This window comes from Sus scrofa, chromosome 12 (assembly GCF_000003025.6).
Source record: "Sus scrofa isolate TJ Tabasco breed Duroc chromosome 12, Sscrofa11.1, whole genome shotgun sequence".
In the NCBI taxonomy this organism is placed as follows: Eukaryota; Metazoa; Chordata; class Mammalia; order Artiodactyla; family Suidae; genus Sus; species Sus scrofa.
In genome coordinates, this window is record NC_010454.4 from 59,430,374 (window position 1) to 59,450,413 (window position 20,040).

The 20,040-nt window shown below is 61.7% G+C and overlaps 2 protein-coding genes across 2 annotated transcripts in view; one reads left to right on the top strand and one right to left on the bottom strand.

The window, feature by feature from the left end:
* The window catches only part of ZSWIM7 (zinc finger SWIM-type containing 7), a 15,785-nt gene extending 11,469 nt beyond the window's left edge, over positions 1-4,316 (top strand). The window contains exon 5 of the mRNA XM_021066289.1: positions 6-4,316. Coding sequence (XP_020921948.1) covers positions 6-119 — 114 coding nt within the window. The 3' untranslated portion in view covers positions 120-4,316. The remainder of the gene's footprint in view (positions 1-5) is intronic.
* Positions 1,461-19,328, bottom strand: ADORA2B (adenosine A2b receptor). The gene is made up of 2 exons (XM_021066285.1): positions 18,887-19,328; positions 1,461-2,801 (listed from the first exon to the last, which is right to left on the bottom strand). The coding sequence occupies exons 1-2, from the start codon at positions 19,219-19,221 to the stop codon at positions 2,141-2,143; spliced, it is 996 nt and encodes a 331-aa protein (XP_020921944.1). The 5' UTR covers positions 19,222-19,328; the 3' UTR covers positions 1,461-2,140.

The following is a 20,040-nucleotide window of genomic DNA, read 5'->3' on the forward strand; positions in this document are numbered from 1 at the left end:
TCCAGTGCAAGCACCTCCTGGCAGTTTATCTAAGCCAGGTCCTGGGGACCTGTCAGCAGCTCAGCGTCTCTGACAAGCAACTGACCGACTTGTTGATGGAGCGGACGCAGGACGCATAAGAGGAGCAGGTGGAGCCTCGCCGTCTTTCCAAATAGAAGGCCCCTCGGGAAACGCACGCAGCCCGTCCCGCGTGGCTCACCCGGAGGAGGAGGAGCTGGGCTTGGTACTGTCCCCTGCCCCCTGGCCTGCGGACGGGACTGCAGGCTGGACTCGGGGTGCGCGTGCAGTTTGACGCCTTCGCGACAAAGCTGAGCCGGCCTCTAGGCCTGGGGGTAAAACATTTCCAGGTGGAATCAAGCATTTTAGACTCGAAAGCCTCATATCACATCAAGTCCACAGTTAGTCAGAGTCCCAAGCGACTAACGTGCTAGTGATTTTGAAGAGGTTGAAATGGCAGGCGAGTCGCTAAGAAGAATGACATTTAGATGAATAAGCGTGCGTTCTTGTTGGGTCCAGAAGAAGATCAGAAGCAGGAGTTCCCATCGTGGCGCAGTGGAAACGAATCCAGCTAGGATCCTTGAGGCTCCTCAGATCCAGCGTGGCCGTGAGCCGTGGTGTGGTTTGTCTGTGCAGCTCAGATCCGGCATTGCTGGGGCTGTGGTGCAGGACGGCAGTTGCAGCTCTGATTCGACCCCTGGGAACGTCCATGTGCCACAGGTGCAGCCCTAAAAAGCGAAAAAAACACAAAAAACAAAAAACAGAGATGTGGCTAAATGGAGCAAATATAAAAAGGCTTGGGCGGGGGGATGGTTTCAACAAGCTTCAGCTACCTGTGGTGGTGCCAAAACAGCTTACTAAACAGGCAGTATTGGAGCTTTATGTCAAGCCGGATGACAGGAGGGCCTAACTCACCTTGTGAAGGAAGCTGTACCTGCTGCTGGGGGTTCGGTCTGAGGACGAGAAGGCCAAAGAGCTTCCCGGAGGGTGCTGGAAGGGAGAGACGCGGGACTCGTGTGGACTCCGAGGGACAGGAAGGGGCTGTGAAGGCGGTGTGGACAGGAGATGGACAGCAGCACGGGCAAGGGCGTCTCGTAGGGGACGCTGTCCACGGAACGGGGCCAGGAAGACAGGCCTCCCCGCCTCCAGGCGGTTCGTGAACCTGCAGCATCCCTGCCAGGGTGCACGTGGAAGCACCCACCGCGTCAGTGAAGACGCAGATGGGGCAGCTGGTTTAGCAGCCGAGGCCGCCCCCGGCCTGGGCCCCCCAGCCAGCCGGAGGAGTGAGTGTTGCGTGAAAGGCCCTTTCTGCTCAGCTGCGGTGTGACCAGCGGAAGCTCTCCGGGCTCCACTGCGTGGGAAACGGGCCCGGCTGTGAACTGAGGCTCCAGGGGGTCTTTGGGATAAAGACTAGCAGGCAGGTGCACCTCTGCATCACAAGCCACGCAGCACCGGAAACGCGGTTTGGGGTTTTTTCTGAGTTTTATTTTTATTCCACCTAATATACAGACACAATCACATAATTGTACTTAATAAAGTTTCCAGCAACTTGGCCAAACTTGAACTTGGGAGAGAAGGAAAACCCACTCTCTACCTAAGAGCGTATCCCAACTCCCGTGACAGGACTCAACCTAAGACGCCAGGGGAGCGTCGTTTGCCTCAGTTAAGGCAGCAGTGTCTTGATTAGACGGTTCCTTCTCCTGGTCCCCTTCCTCGGAACAAGTATACACTTTTAGCACGTCCAAATTGCCCACTGCCTCTAAGTTAAAAACATTTGTATGATGATAGTTCACGGTGTTTCACAGTAAAATAGTTTCGAGCATCTCCCACCATTGAAAGAGGTGGAACTCGTACCAAAAAAGACCCCCCAAATCAGTCTCTGACAGTCCATTCCAGCCGCAGCATCATCCCCTCGGGAAGAGCGGCCCGAGAGAACCACACGTGCCCTCGCCAACCCCGGGACCCACCAGTAACGGGGACATTTTCACTGGGTAGGTGGCGGCTCCAGGGAGGGCTCCACAGAGGCAGCCGCTGGCGGCTGGGGCCGAGGGGGTCCTTCTCAGAGCGCCGCGGCCCGTCCCGTCAGTGTCCCGTCCCTTCGTCATTGTGAATGCGTGCCTTGGGGACGAGGCCGGAGCCGGGGTCATAGGGGGAGAGCCGGCTGCGCCCCCGCCTGCCCGCCGCCGCTCTTGAGCCCGTCTGTCTGGCAGAGGACGTACCTGGAGATGATTCTGTGAAACGTGGCGCGGAAGTCTCGGTTCCGATAGGCGTACACGATGGGGTTGACGACCGAGTTGGCGTGTGACAGGAGGATGGCCACGTTCATGGCCCACTTGGGCTTCTCCTTTGCCCAGCCCGGGTGGAAAAGCGTGGCACAGTTGATGGCGTGAAGAGGCAGCCAGCACAGGGCGAAGAAGCCCACGATCATGGCCAGGGGCTTGGCCGCGTGGATCTCCCGCTGGAGGACGGTCCGCGAGTGGTCCATGAGCTCCGTGCGCTGCAGCTGCCGGCAGGCCACCGTGAAGATCTTGGCGTAGATGGCGAGCATGATGACGAGCGGGGGCAGCACGCACCCCAGGAAGTTGAAGTACACCATGTAGTTCATGGGCACCACGTTCTCGAAGAGACACCTGACGCGGCGGCAGCTGCCGTTGCCCGGCCCCGCCCCGCACGCCGTGCAGTTGCCGGTGGCGATGGCCCTGCTGTTCCAGCCCAGGAACGGCGTCAGGCCGATGGCGAAGGCGAGGACCCAGAGGCCGGCAATGACGCCTCGCGCCCGCGCGCCGGTGACCAGGCTCTTGTACCTGTTCAAGAGCACACCGCCTGTTACTGGCAGCCCACGTGCCCCGCGACCCAGGCCCGAGGCCACCTCCACCCTCTGTCCCACGGCCTCCAGGGGCACCCCGTGGCCTTAGCCCTCGACACTGGGGACACGCACCCCAACACAACCAGCTCGGCTCTAACCCTCCGGGTGCGCCCTGACCCCCAGATCTTGGGTCTGGGCCTCCTCTAAGACACGCTCCGGGGCTCGAGGACACCAGGGGACGGGACACACAGGAGGCCTCCGCTTTCAGGGACTTGGATGCCGGCAGGGCAGACGGGCCATGCCGACCCGCAGACCTACGTCAGCCAGGCGTACGGCAGGTCAGAAGGAGCCCGCGTGGTGTGAGGGGACAGAGAGCCGAGTGAGGAGGGTCGGGTGTGGCAAAGGACTCGTCTCACGAGGCCCGTCAGGGGGGCTTTATTGATCAGAGGTGCTTGAACCAAAGCCCGGGGCAGCACGCCCCGAGACTCTGGGCAGGAAGCCTTCTGGTCCCACAAACGCCATGGGAAGAATCGTCCCGAGTTCCTGGGTACGATGCTGGGGACCGAGGCCTGGCCGCGGCCCTGCTTCAGCCAGCAGCAGAGCTGATACACTGAGAGAAAACTTAGCAGATACGAAATTTTTAAGTTATTTTCAGACCACCGACTCTTGTCTTCCCGAAAAATCTCCAGAAATCACAGCACACATTTGGGACCTCGTGCCCCAGACCAGTCCACATCTGGTTTGTAGCGAAGGTATGAACTTTGCTGTTGATAACTGGTCCGTGGTCTGGAAGGCAGCTGTGCTCACCACTACACCACCAGTGCTGCCAACGGGTCCGTAGTCTGCGGGCCATGTAACGTCCCGAGAAAATAAAACCCTAAGCGTTGGGAAGACGACTGGGAAAACTGGGAAATCACGTTATCCTGAAACCTGTCTACACAAAGTGTCCAGTCCCCTTTGCCTGGAAGGCCTCAGCCCCACCGCCGTGCCTCTGCTCCAGGCCCTGCCGACCTCAACCCTGGACCAAACAGCTGTTCCTGTTCCAAAGGTCACCGCCCATCACCTCTCGGGCAGGGCTGGCCACGCCCACTCTCCGGCCCTGTCCGCACACCTGCTGTAGAGCGTGTTTACCTGGTACAGGAGCCTCCCTCTCAACTAGAATATTCAGCCCCTTAAGCACCTGGACCTTGTCCCTTGGCATCCGTGTCGCCAGCAGCTCGCACGGTGCTGGCCCGGAGGAGGCTCAGTAATGTGGTCGCTGCGGACACGTTCCCGACCTGTCATCAGGCAGCTTTAAACCAAGGTTCTACCATTAGGACCATGGGGAAGCCCGATGCTGTGGCCTGAGGCCTGGCACGGGTGCGGAGGTCACCGAGATCTTGCTTCACGCCGCCAGCGACCCCAAACCCTTCCTGCTACCACGACGGCAGCCTCGGCCACATGCAGCTCGTCGTGGGTGCTGGCCCAGCTGCTCACTGAGTTCTTCTTGGCCAATAAATCCATCCACTTCCAAGCCCTCTCTGCTTCCCTCCTCGTTCGGGAATGTCAAGCCATTCCTTATGAAACGGTTACCCCCAGCCAGTGCTTCCCCAGTGACAGGGAGAGGACAGTCCGTCCCTGTAGGGTGGCCAGGCCGAGTGGCTGGAGTCCCAGAGCTCAGGCCCACAAGGCAGCCCTGCCCGCACGCCTGTGCTGCTCGGGCTCTCAGCTGCACCGAGCTGCCTACAGCTGAATACAGACCAGCCCCGGGGGTGAATTCGACTGGGGGCAAGCAAACGCTCTTGCGGGTGATGGTCTGGGGCGGGTGCCTGCAGCGGTTCTCTGCCGGGTACTTCCGGAAGGGCTTCACGCGTAAGGAGAGACCGGAGCCAGCGAGCGGAGAGCTCTTCCCTCGGCCCCCTCCCTTCCTGCCTTTGGGAGGCGCTGACGCCTGGGGAGGGATGAGCCTGAAGACAAAGCGAAGGCGCAGCAGAAGGAAGGAGAGAGTCCAGGGCCTTGGAGACGGATGTCTCTGAACAACTCCACCAACCCCAGAGCCATCAGGGCTCGTGTCCCAGTTCAAGAGGTCATTGACTGTGTTGATGGCTTAAGCCAGGGTTACCTGCAGCCCAACACACACTCATCCGAATCGCAAGGGACTTTTCTAGTCCAGCTTTTCTTATTTTACAAATGAGGAAACAGAGATAGATACAAAGTCTTGAAGTTCCCCTCGTGGCGCAGTGGTTAACGAATCCGACTAGGAACCATGAGGTTGCGGGTTCGATCCCTGGCCTCGCTCAGTGGGTTAAGGATCCGGTGTTGCTGTGAGCTGTGGTGTAGGTTGCAGATGCGGCTCAGATCCTGCGTTGCTGTGGCTGTGGTGTAGGCTGACAGCTATAGCTCCAATTTGACCCCTACCCTGGGAACCTCCATATGCCGTGGGAGCGGCCCTAGAAAAGGCAAAAAGACAAAAATAAAGTCTTTAGGCAGCAAAGGCAAACATGAGAACCAGAGACCAAAGTTTGGTCAAGACTTTCAGGCCAGTGCTCCAGGCAGCAGCTTATGCTGCTTCTGTGGCTTGACTTTTTCCTAAGCAGCTCCAGATGCTCGGCGCACTCTGCCCACGGCGGGCCCAGGGGCTTCCTGCCAGAGGTCAAGACAGCTAGAATCCACCCCCATCTGCAGCCTCAGACCTCCTGGCCCGGCATGTATGGAAAACTCCTCTCCCGCTGATCCGTGTTGGATGAGGAAGAGCAGCAGTGCCATGGGGGGTGGGGCACAGCTTTCTCGGGGCCCTTCTCCCCCAGGTCCTTCCTGCCCCAGAGCTCGGCCTCTGCGGCACGCACTGTGTGGGCCCTGGACATGGTCACAGCCCTCGTGGGTTGTAAGGCTGACGGAAGAGACAGGACACAAACAGGTAGACGCACGGATGCGTGATGACAAGTCAGAGTGAATGTGGCCAAACCAACAACTCAAGGAGGGTGCAGGGAAGAGAAAACCAGCAGCAGCTTAGACGCAGGGGGCCTCTTAGAGCTGGATGAGGACAAGGACACGGCCGAGGGGAGCGAAGCACAGAGAGACGGGCACTCTGCTGAAGCGAAGACAGGCAGGCCGCTCCCCAGGCCTGGGAAGGAGCTGGACTTTGGCCCTCAGCTACCCGGGGCAGCAGAAGCCACTGTGGGCTGTGAGGCACCCTGGGGTGGGGGGATTTAGCTGCGTAACGTGCAGCACGGAGCCCGGGTTCCAGGGGAGCTGGGAGGCGGCAGAGACTGGATGCAGGAAGGGAAGGAATGAGATTCCAGGATGACCCCTGACGGTTTTCCGACGATGGATTCATGTTTACTGACGCAGTGCTGGAGGGGGCAGTGCTGGAGGGGGCGATGCCAGGAGGCGAAGACGGCGAGGATGGTGGCTGTCAGCCCTCATCAAAGTCATCAGTAGGCAGGATGCAGAAAAAAGGCAAGATTATTAAAGCAAAGGCTCTGAGGGGGCTGGAGGATGTGGGGGCCAGAGTGCTTTGGGGGGACACTCCTCTGCTGGGCCGGGGTGGGGGGCGGTGCAGGGAGGGCGGGTTTGGGGGCCGAGAACCTGCTGTTTCCACGGGCAGCGTGAGGAGAGCCGCCCTGAGGGAGGAGGCGGCCAGAGCAGGGAAGGAACGGGGCGGGGGGCCTTGCTGGGAACCCTCGGCAGGTGGCCTCCGTGGTTTGGAGGGCGGTGCCACCTCTGGTGACAAGGTACAGGCTGGACCCTGGCAAGCAGAGGCCGAGGGAGAGTGGGAGGCAGGCCAGGGTGTGTAGCTGCCGAGGGGGACGATAGCCGGGGACGGGGTGGAGGAGCGGGGGGCGCAGGGACACATGGGACTCCTCTAGAGGGTCAGGCCTGCTGCAGGAGGAAGGGGGCGCACCCCTTTGGAAAGGAGGGGGAACCCAGAGAAAGGCTGCGCCCCAGGTCCCAGCTGAGGCCCAGGGCAGCAGAGCTTAGGGCAGGGCTCAGGCCAGGTGGCAGAGGGGACAGGCAGGGAAGAGGCGGAGACAGGGGACCGGTGGTGTCCCAGAGGGTGCGGTGCTTCAGAGGCGAGTGGGACTCCGGGTCCAGCCGGCCGGGGAGATAAAGAACCATGGGGCTGAAAATCGAGTCCTTTTCTGAGGACCTGCAAGGCTTGGCTCAAGCTCAAAGTCAAAGCCACGTCTCCATTTTCGTCTAACGCGCCGGTGGCACTTAAAGCTTAAAAACGCCCACCATCTGCTCCTCCACCTGAAGCCAGTTCTCCTTCCTGATCTCCTCTTGACTGGCAGGTCCTTTCCCTGCCACCCACCTTCCAACCACGTGCCACACGCCACATCATAGACACCTGCTCCCCCGCTGTGCAGAGCACATGGGAAACTCAGAGCCCCGCTGGCTGGGCTGCAGACCCCAGACCCGGCGCGTCCTCCAGCCACTGACGTGGGGACTGAGGCGCAGAAACCCCTGTCCCTAAATTGCAGTCAGGATCCAAACCCAAGCTACTCTGATTCCAGTTTTGTCAAAAGCAGCCGTGTTTGTGCTCAGGACCCTAAGGCTCTTCTCAGAAATCCCAGCTGCCCTGGGGTCTCAGGGGGCGGCCAGCCAGGGCCCAGCTCCTGCCTTCTCCTCCAACGCCTCTACCCTCCTCGCCCAGGCTGCTTGCCAGTCCAGGGACCCCCACCCCCACCCCCGACTCGGCCACGTGGGCATCAGGAACCTGCAGGAAGGGGCCTCGGCCGCCCTCTTGGCAGGCAGCCCTTAGAGGGCGGCAAAGAGATGGTGGGCCCAGGCTGACCTCAGGGGGAGGGGGACGAGCCGTGGCTCCAAAGGGCAGGACAGGCAGTGCCCACGAGACGTGGACCCAGGCACAGGTGGGACGCAGCCCAGCTCCCGTGCTGAGTGGGAATCTGGAGGGCGGCCCCGGGGTCTCTGGTATCTCCCACTTCCAGCCATGCCTCTCTCTTTCCCCTGGATGCCCCCCCATGCCCCCCCCCACGCATGGCTCTCAGAGCAGCCCTGTGGGTGTCCCCAAATGGTCCTGAAAGGTGGGCAGCGTGTCCCTTCCTCACTTGTGCCGGGAGGTCCGTGAAAGGCAGCGCCCAAATGAATGAAGGCGACCCAGGTGGCTTTTCACTCCAAAGGATCGGGGACATGGCCAGCCCACACGGGGGCACCTGGGAAAGGCCCCTGCCGGCAGGACCAGCCCTGTCCACACAAAGGGCTGTGAGCCAAGGAGACCGAGGGCCAAACAGTCTCACGGGGTGGGGTGGGGGCCGCCAAAGGGAGCCCCGTGCACCCGGTTATGTAATGAAAGGCGGGCTCGCCAAGGGCCGGGACAAGGGCTGGCGTCGTTCCGGGCCAGGGTCCCGCCTCCTCTGGCTCTGCAGCCCTCGGCTCAAACCAGGCCGCCGTCTCAGCCGCGGAAGTCCCCACTCCCGGCTCGCAGGGCCTTCTGAGCGCAGCCGGTCCCCACAGGCGGCCACCCCGGGCAGGGACGTCAAGCCTGGCCAGTCCAGACTGGCTGGAGAGAGGCTGAGCTCTGCTGTCAGAAAAACGGGGACAGTGGTGGCCGCAGAGCCCCCCTCGTGCTGCTGGGCCTCTTGGCACCGACCGCCTGTGCACAGAGCACTCGGGGGTGCAAACCACTGAGTGAACCCCCACGAAATCCCGTCCTGCTCTTCAAATCGTCGGCTGCTTGTTTAGGGACTTTTTTCTTTATGTTCTGTCTCGCCCACAAGTTTCATTCCTCTGTAATACAAACACGCTGCCAAAACACTCTGTACTGCATACATATTCTCTAAACGCACACACGAAAGATAGCAGGACTTCTGCAAAAATGGAGTTAGGAGGGACCACTCAAACCTACAGAAAGTTGTGACTCCAGCCCGAACAAAAGACCTCGGGCTGCTCAGGCGGGCAAGTCAGAGGGGCTAGAGGCTGCCACGGTGAATGTTAAAAATGTACCCAAAAAGCCTAGTGGAAATCCTGGCAAAACTTTAATTAGCGCGAGGCTGGTAGGTGCCAAGATGCTGCGGCGGAGAGGCCTTCTGAGCGGGGGCTCAGCGGTTGGGCGCCGCGGGCGGTGCGGCCACGGCCAAGTCGCAGGCTGGGTGCAGCTTTCCCAGGAAGGAGGCCAGGCCGGCACTGTTTTTCTCTCCTCGGTCCTGGCGCCCCAAAGGTCCCCTATGGCTCTGCTGTCACTGAGGGCTTTTTCCTCTCCTCCTGGAGCCTGTCGAGCTCGTTCCCCGAGTGGGCAGAGCCACAGATGAGCCGAAGCAGGGTCTGCGTTGCTCCTACTCCTGCATCTCCCCAGCCGCCCGCCACGCGCCGCCGTCCACATGGCAGAACCTCAGCGGGGGGCAGGGAGGTGTGCCCCTGTGCCCCCGGGACCCCATGACCCTCACAGCACCCTCCACCAGCCTCCCGCAGAGCCATGTGCTCCTTCACGGCAGAAACTCCATCTTACTCACTTTTTTTTTTTTTTTTTTAAATAAGTTGGATCTTTCGGCCAACCTGCAGCGCGTGCACGTTGCCAGGCCAGGCACGGAACTCGAGCCACAGCAGTGACAACGCCAGGTCCTTCACCTGCTGAGCCACCAGGGAGCTCCATCCTCTTACTCGCACTTGTATCACATTCTTAGGCTGAAGGGCTGCTTCCCCGCAAGTTAACACGGTTTTTCAAATGCCACAAACAGAGGGAGGAAAGGAACCCTGCCCAGCACTGTACCTGCTGAAGAACCAGGACTCACAAACCTCCCCGCGTGGACGACCAAAGTCCCAGGCGACTTCAGCCGTGAATTCCGCCAGACACTCAAGGCGCGCACAGCCACCTCTGCACAAAAAGAATGTTTGGCTCCATGGAGGCGGCGGCCAGGCCTGGGGGGGAAGGAGGCCCCTCATTTACCATTCGTGGTGAACGTTTTGAGGACACGCCGCTTTGTGTCCACAGCCTGAGGTGGTCACAGCTCTGGCTGTGGGGCCGCAGAGGCAAGGATGGTGCCACCACCCACTGGATGCCAGGCTGCGGTCGCCAGGGCTTCCCTGCGGGCCGGCTTCTGAGGAGGCCGGGACCCTCAGCCCTCCGGCCCCAAGGTGTCTCCTCCCTCCACGCGCTGAGACACGCCTGACACCCGGGGCAGGCCTGGCGGGGCCTGAGCTGAGCCCACGCTGACGGTCATGGTGGTTGGAGCAGATGCCCCTGCCCTTCGGTCACCCGAGAACAAGGGATGGGATCGCGGGTGGCGGGAAGCAAGCCGCCAGCGCAGCAGGTGCAGGCCGAGCGCGCCCTGGAGCCTGGTCTGGGGCGAGTCTCCTCGGTGGGTCTCACACTTCGGCTGGGACCCGGGGGCAGCCCAAGGTTGTGGGGCTCCAGGCTCTCATCTCCTCCAGGCCGAGTAGGAACCCCCGAGAGTAAGGGCCACTGCCCGAAACCGGAGCGGAGAAGAGGAAGACACCCCGCCCTCCCCTCTCCCTCCAAAGCACCGTCCCGTGGCTGCGGCTCAAGCCCACTGCACTTCAGATCGAGCCTTCACGGTCAAGAGCGTCGGGGACTTAGAAGCCATGGGGGGGCGAGTTCCCGGCCACCGCACCTTGGGTCCCGTGGCGATGGGAGTGCCCGCCAGGGCTCCCCCCCGCCCCCGCTACTCCTTTGTAATTAACAGGTATTTTGCGGTGGGTACAGGAGACTTTGTAAATATCCTAGGCCTCCTCAAACTTTTGCCAGGGAGTTTTATCACCTATTGACGATTCTTGCCCGAACCAGTTATTACTGTGATAGTTGCCAAAAGATCGGCTCGACTCGTCATCCCCACCCATTAATGAGGCGGCATGCTACGGTAATAAGCAGGGGCTCTTCCAAGCCATTATGCAAAACAAAACTCTCCAGGCTCTGTTCACCGAGGCCCCAGAGCAGCAAGGAGCACCCCCACCCAAGGCCTGGCTTCCAAACGCCGTTCTCCGCTGAAAGGCAACAGGGATCCTTGGAGAAATGGCTGATCCCAAAGCAGAAAGAGACACTGTGAGCCTGGAAAAACCTTTTGGTGCCAGAACCTAAGCGAGTGCTGAAAAAATCGATGGGAACACTCGAACAGAGGTGAGTGACAGGGAGGGCTTGTAACACACTAGGTGGAAATAAAATTGGGCCCTAAGCCCACTGGTATTTAAAAGATAATGTAAGAAGAGCAGGGAAAGGTAAACCTCCTTCTACAGAAGGAGCCAGACGATACGCGGGAAGGAGTGAGAAACCAGAAAATTGCCAGTTGACGTGGTAACAGCTGATGCAGGCGAGATGGTCCACAGACTTCCGGTGAGGAAGCCAGGCGCCCACGGCGTAACCCAGCGATGAGATGGGGCAAAACCCCGATCAGGTGATGGGACAGGCTGACCCCGCGTGCGCCTGGGTCGGTGACAGGCTGAGGCGGACACAGTGTCCCCACCTAAAGTGTGCAACCTGAGTCTCATCATAAGGAGACAACTGAACCCAAAACAAGGTGCCGTCTACAAAGAGAGGGAAGAAGACTCTCCCAGACTGAAGAAGACCAAAGGCCCATGTGAAATGCACGTGTGATCGTTCATGGGCGCCTGGCCTTTAAAAAACTATACAGAACACAATCAGGATAGTGGGGACACTGGACAATGGGCTATGTCGACATCAGGGAATTTATACGACTTTTACAGCTTGCAAGTTGTGAGAAAAATACACTCCTTCAGAATGACTCATTCTTTCTGAAACCACAGACCACAGTAGATTAGTCAAACGGATACAAGTGTGTGTGTGTGTGTGTGTGTGTGTGTGTGTGTACACACATATGTATATACCCTCTGATAGCAGAGACGTTTTAGAAATTACAAGGTGAGGAGTTCCTGCTGTGGCTGAGCAGTAACCAACCCGACTAGGACCCATGAGGATGCAGGTTCCAGGCCGGGCCTTGCTCCGTGGGTTGGGGATCCAGTCTTGCCGTGAGCTGTGGTATAGGTCGCAGATGCGGCTCGGATCCCGTGCGGCTGTGGCTGTGCTGTGGGCCAACGGCTGTAGCCTGGGAGCTTTCATATGCCATGAGTGTGGTCCTAAAAACCAAAAAAAAAAAGAGTCCTGGAAGGAAACACAGAGGGAATGGAGGTAAGGAGATAATCTAGAAAAATTCTTTTTTTTTTTGTCTCTTTGCCATTTCTTGGGCCACTCCCACAGCACATGGAGGTTCCCAGCTAGGGGTCTAATCGGAGTTGTAGATGCCAGCCTACGCCAGAGCCACAGCAACGCGGGATCTGAGCCGCGTCTGCAACCTACACCACAGCTCATGGCAACGCCGGATCCTTAACCCACAGAGCAAGGCCAGGGATTGAACCTGCAACCTCATGGTTCCCAGTCGGATTCATCAACCACTGAGCCACGACAGGAACTCCTAGAAAAATTCTTTTTCAAGATTTCAGAGATGGAGACAGACCGCAAAGTTTCACCTACAGATGCCCCCCTGCCTCCCCAGAAGGGGGAGATTGGAAAGTCAACACCCACCCACCCTCGGGGAACTTCAGACCGTGGAGCAAAGCAGCAGGGAGCTCCCTGGTGGCCCAGTGGGGAGGACACGACGCGTTCACTGCTGTGGCCCCGGTTCAGGCCCTGCTCTGGGACCTGAGAGCCCACATCAAGCTGCTGCACGCCATGGCCAAGAAAAAAGAAGAAAAAGAACCCCCACGGCAGATTTCCTAAGCAGCCTGGGCATCAGAGCCGTGCCACCAAACCTCAGAGCACGTCCAGTCAAACCACCGAACACAGCTGGCATGTGAGGACCCGCGTCCTGAGACGCTGCCCGAGGATGGTGCAGGGACCACACACGCGGAATCCCTGCGGCGGAGGCGGGACCGGGCCGGAAGGCGGTCACACCCTCGGTGACACGCCGCGAAGAAGCCGCGTCAGGGCCACCAGGACGAGGAGCCACGCTCTTCCTCTAAGATCCTCTGAGTCTCCCGGTGGGAAGTTGGAAATGTGTGTTCACTACCCGCGGGTGCGAAAAACAGCCCCGAGAAGCAGAAGCGGCTTCGGACAGGCGAACTGGGAGACAGGGACCAGCCCGGGGGACTTGCGTGCCGCAGTGCCCGCTTCGAGCCGGGGTCGATCGCTTTACCGCGGCCGGGGTGACCTTCGGAAAGTAGAACCTCCATCAGGGGGCCGGGGTGGGGCAGGCGCCCAAAGGCGACAGCAGGAGGGGGAGGCGGTGGTGGGTTGGGCACACCTGCCTCACTTTTCTGGACGTTAACAGCCACCGTCTCAAAGGGCAGGAACCCAAAAGAGAGGATGACCTGGGAGCCACAGGGAAAGAGTCAAAAGCTAAGAAAGGCTGGAAGGAACGGGCAGGCAGGAGGGCTTGTGTGGCCTGGTCGAGCCAGCAGAGTCTGTTTAGAGACGGCAGCACAAAGCCAGCTGTCACCGCAGAGGGTGACCCCGGGCGGCTGGGGAGGGGCCGGGGTGGGGGCCACTTGGCTTCTTCCTCCTGAACCCCCTGGACTTTTGAGCGCTTACTTCTCACACACGGGTTGGTTTCTAACTCGAAAGACAGAACAAGGGCTTTCACCGCCTTAAGGATAAAACCCGAAGTGCTTTGCAAGCCTCCAGGCGCCCCCCGGACCTGCTGTGCTAGGACCCCCGCCCCAAGGCTGGGCAGCCCCTCCCAGTCCCACGAAACTCGGCAGCAGCCCCCCAGCCCCAGCCGAAGCCCAGCCCCTCGGTCAGTCCAGCCCCGTTAGCAGCCACCCTCCGCCCCGACGGTCCGTTCCCGCCTGATCTCTCTCGGCGAAGGCACGTCTGTGCTCCGCTACCCTGTGCCCGCTGCCCCGGGCAGGGTCTCCAGGCTCTCAGCCTCCGAGACCGAGAGCACAAGCTGTGAGCAGGCTCCTCCCTCGGGGGAGACAGGCTTGCCCCGTCCTGCGTGTGACCCAGGCTTCCTGTGGAGCGGGGAGGGGACAGCATGGCCCCAGGAGGGTGTCGCAAGGACCCATGGAGATGACACACGTAGGGCCCGGCCCCCAGACAAAGGCAAAGAGCGGCTGCTGCTCACAATCGTGTCCCATATTCTGGTGTCCGGAGCACACCTGTCCCTGAGCCCAGCTGTGACCGGGGCTAAGGGTGAGCATGAGGTTGAGACACGGCCTGGAGGCCACAGATCACCTGCGGGTGAAAGTTTGGTGAACGCTGCCCCTTATACCCGCCTGTCTGCCACACGATCAGAGGCGACCCCACGCTCTCCAGAATTGCGCGCACACGCTGCTGAGACCCTGACCAGGCGCCCTGTCCCGTCGTGGCCGCCTCTACAGAGGGACCGCTGGTCACCAGGGCCCCGGGACCCTCCCTCACTCCCACCCCCAGGGCTCAGGGCTCCATGTCCACATCCTCCCGGCCCTGCAGCACCAGCGGCTCCTGGGCCACCGTCCAGCTGGTTGGACTCCACCCCAGCGAGGGGACGCGACCCAGGCGCCCTCCGGATGGAGCAGGAGGAGACGAGCTGCTAGGAGGACGTGGGCGACGAGGCCCAAGCAGGACCCTAGGATTTGACGGTGGGGGGCCCTGCGGGGTGACCTGACAGGAGCAGTGCAGTGGCACCGTGGTGACAACGGAAGGGAGGCCCTGGAACTAGAGGATAAGACAGAGAAGTTTCCTGGGAGGAAGCAAAGGAAGGGCGGCTGTGCTGGGGTCCGGGAGAGTCCGTCCATGTGGCCTCCTGGGGCCACGTTTGTGACAAAGCGCCGCCAACTTAGTGGCTTAGACTATTCATTCTCTCGCAGTTCTGGGGGCCAGAAGCCTGATATCAGGGTGTCGGGGTGGGGGGCACACTCCCTCAGAGGCTCCCAGGCCTCATCCAGCCTCCGGTGGCCGCCAAGCATCCCCAGGCTGCGGCCGCATCTCAGACGCCCGCTCCACCCCCGTCCCCCTTCGGCTCGCTGTCTCTCTTCTAAGCGGCCAGAGCATCCCGGATAAGCACCTGCTCCCAAGATGCACACGGGACGGCGTTCATTCTTCCCCACTAGTTTCTCAGGCTCTGGCGGAGGCAGAGGAGTAATTCGGGTGCTGAGCGCAGGACACGGGCTTCGATACATTCTTTGACATGGTCACTGGTCAACGTCGGTGACTTACGGTCCCCGAGAGCAACACCCACAGGCTTCCCCCAGGTGATGCTGACCTCTTCAGCCGACGGAGAGGGAATGAGGCGAATGACGACTCCCCGTCTGGGGCAGAGAAGACCAAAGGAAGCCCGCGACTGCCTGGAAATATCCACCGCGAAGGCCCCTACTGGACAAGGACGGACCCAGGGAAACTGGGCAAGGCCGATGGGCATAAGAACTGCTGTCTGGACCCCACGTTGGTGCCCCCGCCTTTAAGGGACAAAACCCCCGCAGAACAATCGCGAGGGGGACCCTTCCTCCCTTCTCCGTGTCTGAGCTGGGGGCTATTTGCTTTCCTGTAATACAGACTTTGCTCGCTTGCTTGTGTGTTCTCAAGTTCATTCTTCGGCTCCATGAAAAGAACCCGGACTCCGGTACCATCTTTCCGGTAACAGGGGAGTCAGGGCCCGGACCTCTTTCTGGGAGCCACCATCCAACCCACCTCGGTGGGAAAGCTCTGGAAGAGAAAGTCGGCACTGCCCAAGGTGGGCAGACCAGAGCTGAAACCTCGCCCAGCTTTATTTCAAAGCAACATCAGGGTCGAATTTTATCCTATGCGGATTGTAGCTCAATTGAAAAAAAGAAAAAAAAAATTCCTAAAAACCTCTCTGCATCCTCTGCCAACACCCTACAGTTAGTCACCTAAAAGAAGCTAAAAGGAAGCTACTTTTCCCTCAAGGCACAGTCTTGCTAATAAGTCCCCAGGGCCTCCCTCCCAAAGTGCACCTGTGAGGCTCAGACAAGCTTCTGGGGGGGGGCGCCCAGGGACAGACACATGCCCTCCCCTCCTAGCCACCTGTCTCCAAAACACCCCCCTTCAGCCCCCCACACCAGCAGCACAGTGCAGGAAAACTGGGTTCAGAATGGGAAGGGCAGGCCCCCCAGACCCAGGCGGGTCAAACAGCACCCCAGGTGGCGGCGGGGGGTGGGGAGACGGTGCCAAGGTCAGATTCTGGAGGAGGAAGAGCTCCAGAAGTGGCCTGAGGGTAAACTGAGAGCAGCTGCCGGGCAGACAGCGCCACCCAACCAGCACCCTGCACCTCGCCGCCTCCCACCCGTTCCCCAGGGAACCACTGGGACGAGACCCTCTGCCAGCATCAGAATGGCAGACTTGAACTTGAGACAGCAGACTTTCTCCTGCGTGTGGACACCCCCACCCTGAGCCCAGGGCAGGGCCTGGTCACGGGGGCAGAAGTGGTTCCAGCATCTCCTTGGGCTCCCCTTTGCTCCTGCTCTGGAAACTTCCCTGCTTAGTAACCACCTGGGTGACCAGCACCCGTGGGACTGTGGGCTCTCTGGCCTCGAGCCGTGGGCACCAGTGACCCGGGGGGCACTCAGGGTGAGTCCAAGCACTGCTTTTGCCCAGGTAAGAGGTAGTGCGCCTGAGCTCCCAGCCATCACCTTGGTTTCTGCCCCCTTGACGGGGGAGACACCTCCTCCCCAGCTCACTTCCCGCTTTACTCCCATCTGTGACCCCAGAGAGGGCCTTGGAGCCAGTGAGCTGACCGGCCCAAGTCAGTAGGGAAAGGAGGCCCCAGCCTCCCTGACTCCCCGAGGCCCTCACATTTTTTTGTCTTTCTTTTTGCTTTTTAGGGCGGCACCTGTGGCATAGGGAGGTTCCCAGGCTAGGGATCGAATCAGAGCTGCAGCCGCTGGCCTACACCACAGCCACAGCAACGCAGGACCCCAGCCGCATCTGCGACCTACACCACAGCTCATGGCAACGCTGGATCCTTAACCCACTGAGCGAAGCCAGGGATCAAACCCACATCCTCATGGACACTAGTCAGGTTCATTTCCACTGTGCCCAGAAGGGACCTCCCAAGGCCCTCACACTTTGGTGGGACCAGAAGTCCTGGTTACACACTGGTACTGAAAGACACCCCCCACAACCCCAGAGATTCTGCTTCCAGAGGGTCCCGCCCCCCGGGCCCTGTCGTCTGCAGTTTAGTCTGCTCTGGGGGCCAGGAAGTGCTGAAACAGGAGAGTACCTTCCCCAGGCTCCAGCCACAGGTGGACGCAGGAGCCATGAGAACCCCTCCAGCCCAGGAGACTGGGCCTGGCACAGGGGTAGGGGTGGAGGGCGGGTGGGGAGGCAGGTCAGAAGCCGCCGGTCCCCGGGATGGGAAGTCGGGAGCTCATGCAGGCAGGGCCGGGCTGGGCTCTCCGCCGGGCCCTCTCGCCGCATGCCCGCATGCTGACCTCCTGCCCTTATCGAACGCAAAACAGAAGTTAGGGGCCTGTGATTCACATTTCTTTCCCTTTAAAACGCCCACGCCCGTTTTTTTCAAGACTCCACCCAGCACAGACCCAGACAAGAACTAACAGATTTAAACTTTCGTGTAACTTCCTGCTCTGCAGGCACAGGGGAGGCTTCCAGTAACTCCTGCGCAGCTGAGGTCTCTCTGGACCCGGTTAGGGGCTCCCAGGGGGCTGCCATCAGAAGGGCAACTCGGCCTGGGGCTCGCGACGGCTGCAAACAGTCCAAAAGGCCACCAAGTGACCACGGGAGAGCCGAGCGGCAGGAAAGGGACGCCTAAGAGAAAAGACGGGTGCACTCTGCCACCCCAGGCCTTGGAAAGCCCTGGGCTCTGTCCACCTGATGGGACACGCATGGCCCCCTGGTCACAGGCCAAGGACAGCAGCCTGTGGAAGGGCCCAGACATGCAGAGGAGGCTCCAGCTCCCGCTGGGACCCAGGTCACAAACCACAGGGAGCAGGCTCCACATGTCAGCCTGTGGAAGAGGCTCTGGGAGCATTCTCCCCATCAATCCCTCAAACACAGTTTACTGCCAGCAGAATCCGCTTTGAGAAACAGCAGTCCGTTTTCTGCCCACATCCCAAACAGTGACGCTGCCCACAGCCCTGCTGGCACACTGACAGCAGAGTGGGGTACGGGGCCAGGGCTGAGTCCGGCTTCTGCTCCCACACTCCAGAGGTACCATCCTGAGCCCCATCCCTCCCTTACCAACAGGATGCAGGTAGCAGGACTGGTCTCTGGAATCGCTGCAAGGATATACAGGGCCTCTCGGAGGTGGCGCTCGGTAGATTAATGGACGCCTCCCCTTCCCACCTACCCCCCAGGCTTCGGCTCCCGTCTCCCTTCTAAATCCAAAGGGGTCCCAACTCCAACGTCAAAGGGGCCCCAGGCACCAGACACGGAGGTTAAATACTTCCAATTAAGCCGGAGCTCTCAGCCCCACCTGGGGCCCTATCGCCTTGCGGGCCAGCTCCATCCTCTTCCGAGTGTGGGAGAAAGAGCAGCCCGAAAGTTCTCCACCTTTCTGAACCCCCCCCCGGGGGGGGGGCCCTCTGCCAGCGGCTGGGACCGGGCAGCAAAGAACAAACAAGCTTACACAACGCACAAGGCTCTCCGGGCTGTGGGGCTTGGCGAACCGGGAAGCACTTTAACTCTCTTTAAAGTATAAGGCGCGTGCAGTGGCGGGGGGGGGGCCGGGGGGTTGGGGGGGTGGGGGGGTGTAGGAATTAGAGTCCCCACTAAGCATGCAGTGTCCCCAGGACTCCGGGCAACCGGTACAGCCTCAAGACGGGCGGTGAGTAGTGTCCTTCCGCCCGAGCGGGCCCCAGCACCCAAGGGTGCCCTGGACCCACCTGCCCCCACCCCCAGGCCTCCCAGCGCTCGGCCGAGCCCAGCGGGTGTGATCGCAAAGCCCTGCGCCGGGCCCCCGTCCGCCCGCTCGGCGCCGCTTCCTCCGGAGCTGCCCCGCGGAGCCGGCGCCCAGGGCCGCACCCCGGGGCTCCAGAGCTGTCCCTACGCGGGTCCCCTCCAGGAGAGGCGGGTCCGGGCGGCCGAGGGGCTCGGGCGGCAGGGCGCACGTGGGTCCAGGCTGCGGGCTGGGGCTCCCGCGCCCCGCGCGCCCGCCGGGGGTGGGGGGCTGGGGTCCCCAGGCGGGAGCGGGCCGGACTCCGACGGGGCCGGGGCCTCACCTGAGCGGGACGTGCACCGCCAGGTACCTGTCGACGGCCACGGCCAGGAGGCTGAAGATGGAGCTCTGCGTGAGCACGAGCACGAAGCAGGCGAGGAAGAGGCAGCTGTGGAAGTCGGTGCAGAAGCCCAGGCTGATGGTGATGGCGAAGGGGATGGCGAACAGCCCCACGGCCACGTCGGCCACGGCCAGGGACACCAGGAAGTAGTTGGTGGGCGTCTGCAGCGCGCTCGAGGCGCCCACCGCGGCGCACACCAGCACGTTGCCGGCCACCGACAGCGCGGCCAGCGCCAGCTCCAGCGCCATGTACAGCGCGTCCTCCGCCGCCAGCGGCATCGCCGCCCGGCCGCCGCCTCGGGCTCGGCCCCGCCGGGCTGCCCCGAGCGCCAGGACCGCGAGTCCCCCGCCGCCTCTGAGCCCGGGGCTCGCGCTCTGCCGGCCGGCTTGCCGGGCGGGGCGAAGGCGGAGCGGCGCACCGGCCGCGCCCGCCCGGATCCGCCCGCGGCGCCGCCCCCTCCGACCCGCCGCGGGGCTCGGCTGCGCGGGGTCCGGCCGGGTCGCGTCCCCGGCGCTGCCCGCGCGCAGCTCGGCGGGGTGGCCGAGCGCTCGCTCCGCCCTGCGACCCGGCGCCCCTCCGTCCCCGCGAGCCCACCTCGAGGGGACACCCCGCCCCCGTCGGGCGCGGCGCCCTCCTGCGGCCTCTGGGGCTCCCCCAGCGGCCCCCGCGACCCGCGCTGGACCGGCGAGGAGAGGCCGGAACTCACGGCGCCGCGGGCCGCTCGGTCCCGCCTGGCCTGTCCGCGCGGCAGCTCCGCGCCACCGCCCGCCCGCTCCCCGTCCCGGCCCCGTCCCTGCACCCGCGCCAGCCTCCCCCAGGCCGGCGGCTCCTGCTCTGCGTCCACCCGGTGACCCGCCTGCCCCATGTCCTCGCTTCCTCGCCCACCCACCCAGCGTGCTGCTCCTCCGCACCCCGGTTCACCCGAGGTCAGCTCAGCCCCCGCCCCCGAGACCTCACACGTGGCCCCGAACCCGCACCCCCAAACCTTTCGGTTGCGGCCCCAGCGCCTCCTGAGAGGCCGACCCGCAGGTCCCCCCCCAGCGCCTGTTGGACTCCCCAGAAGAGCCCAAGCCCAGGCCAGCAAGTCCCAAACCAAG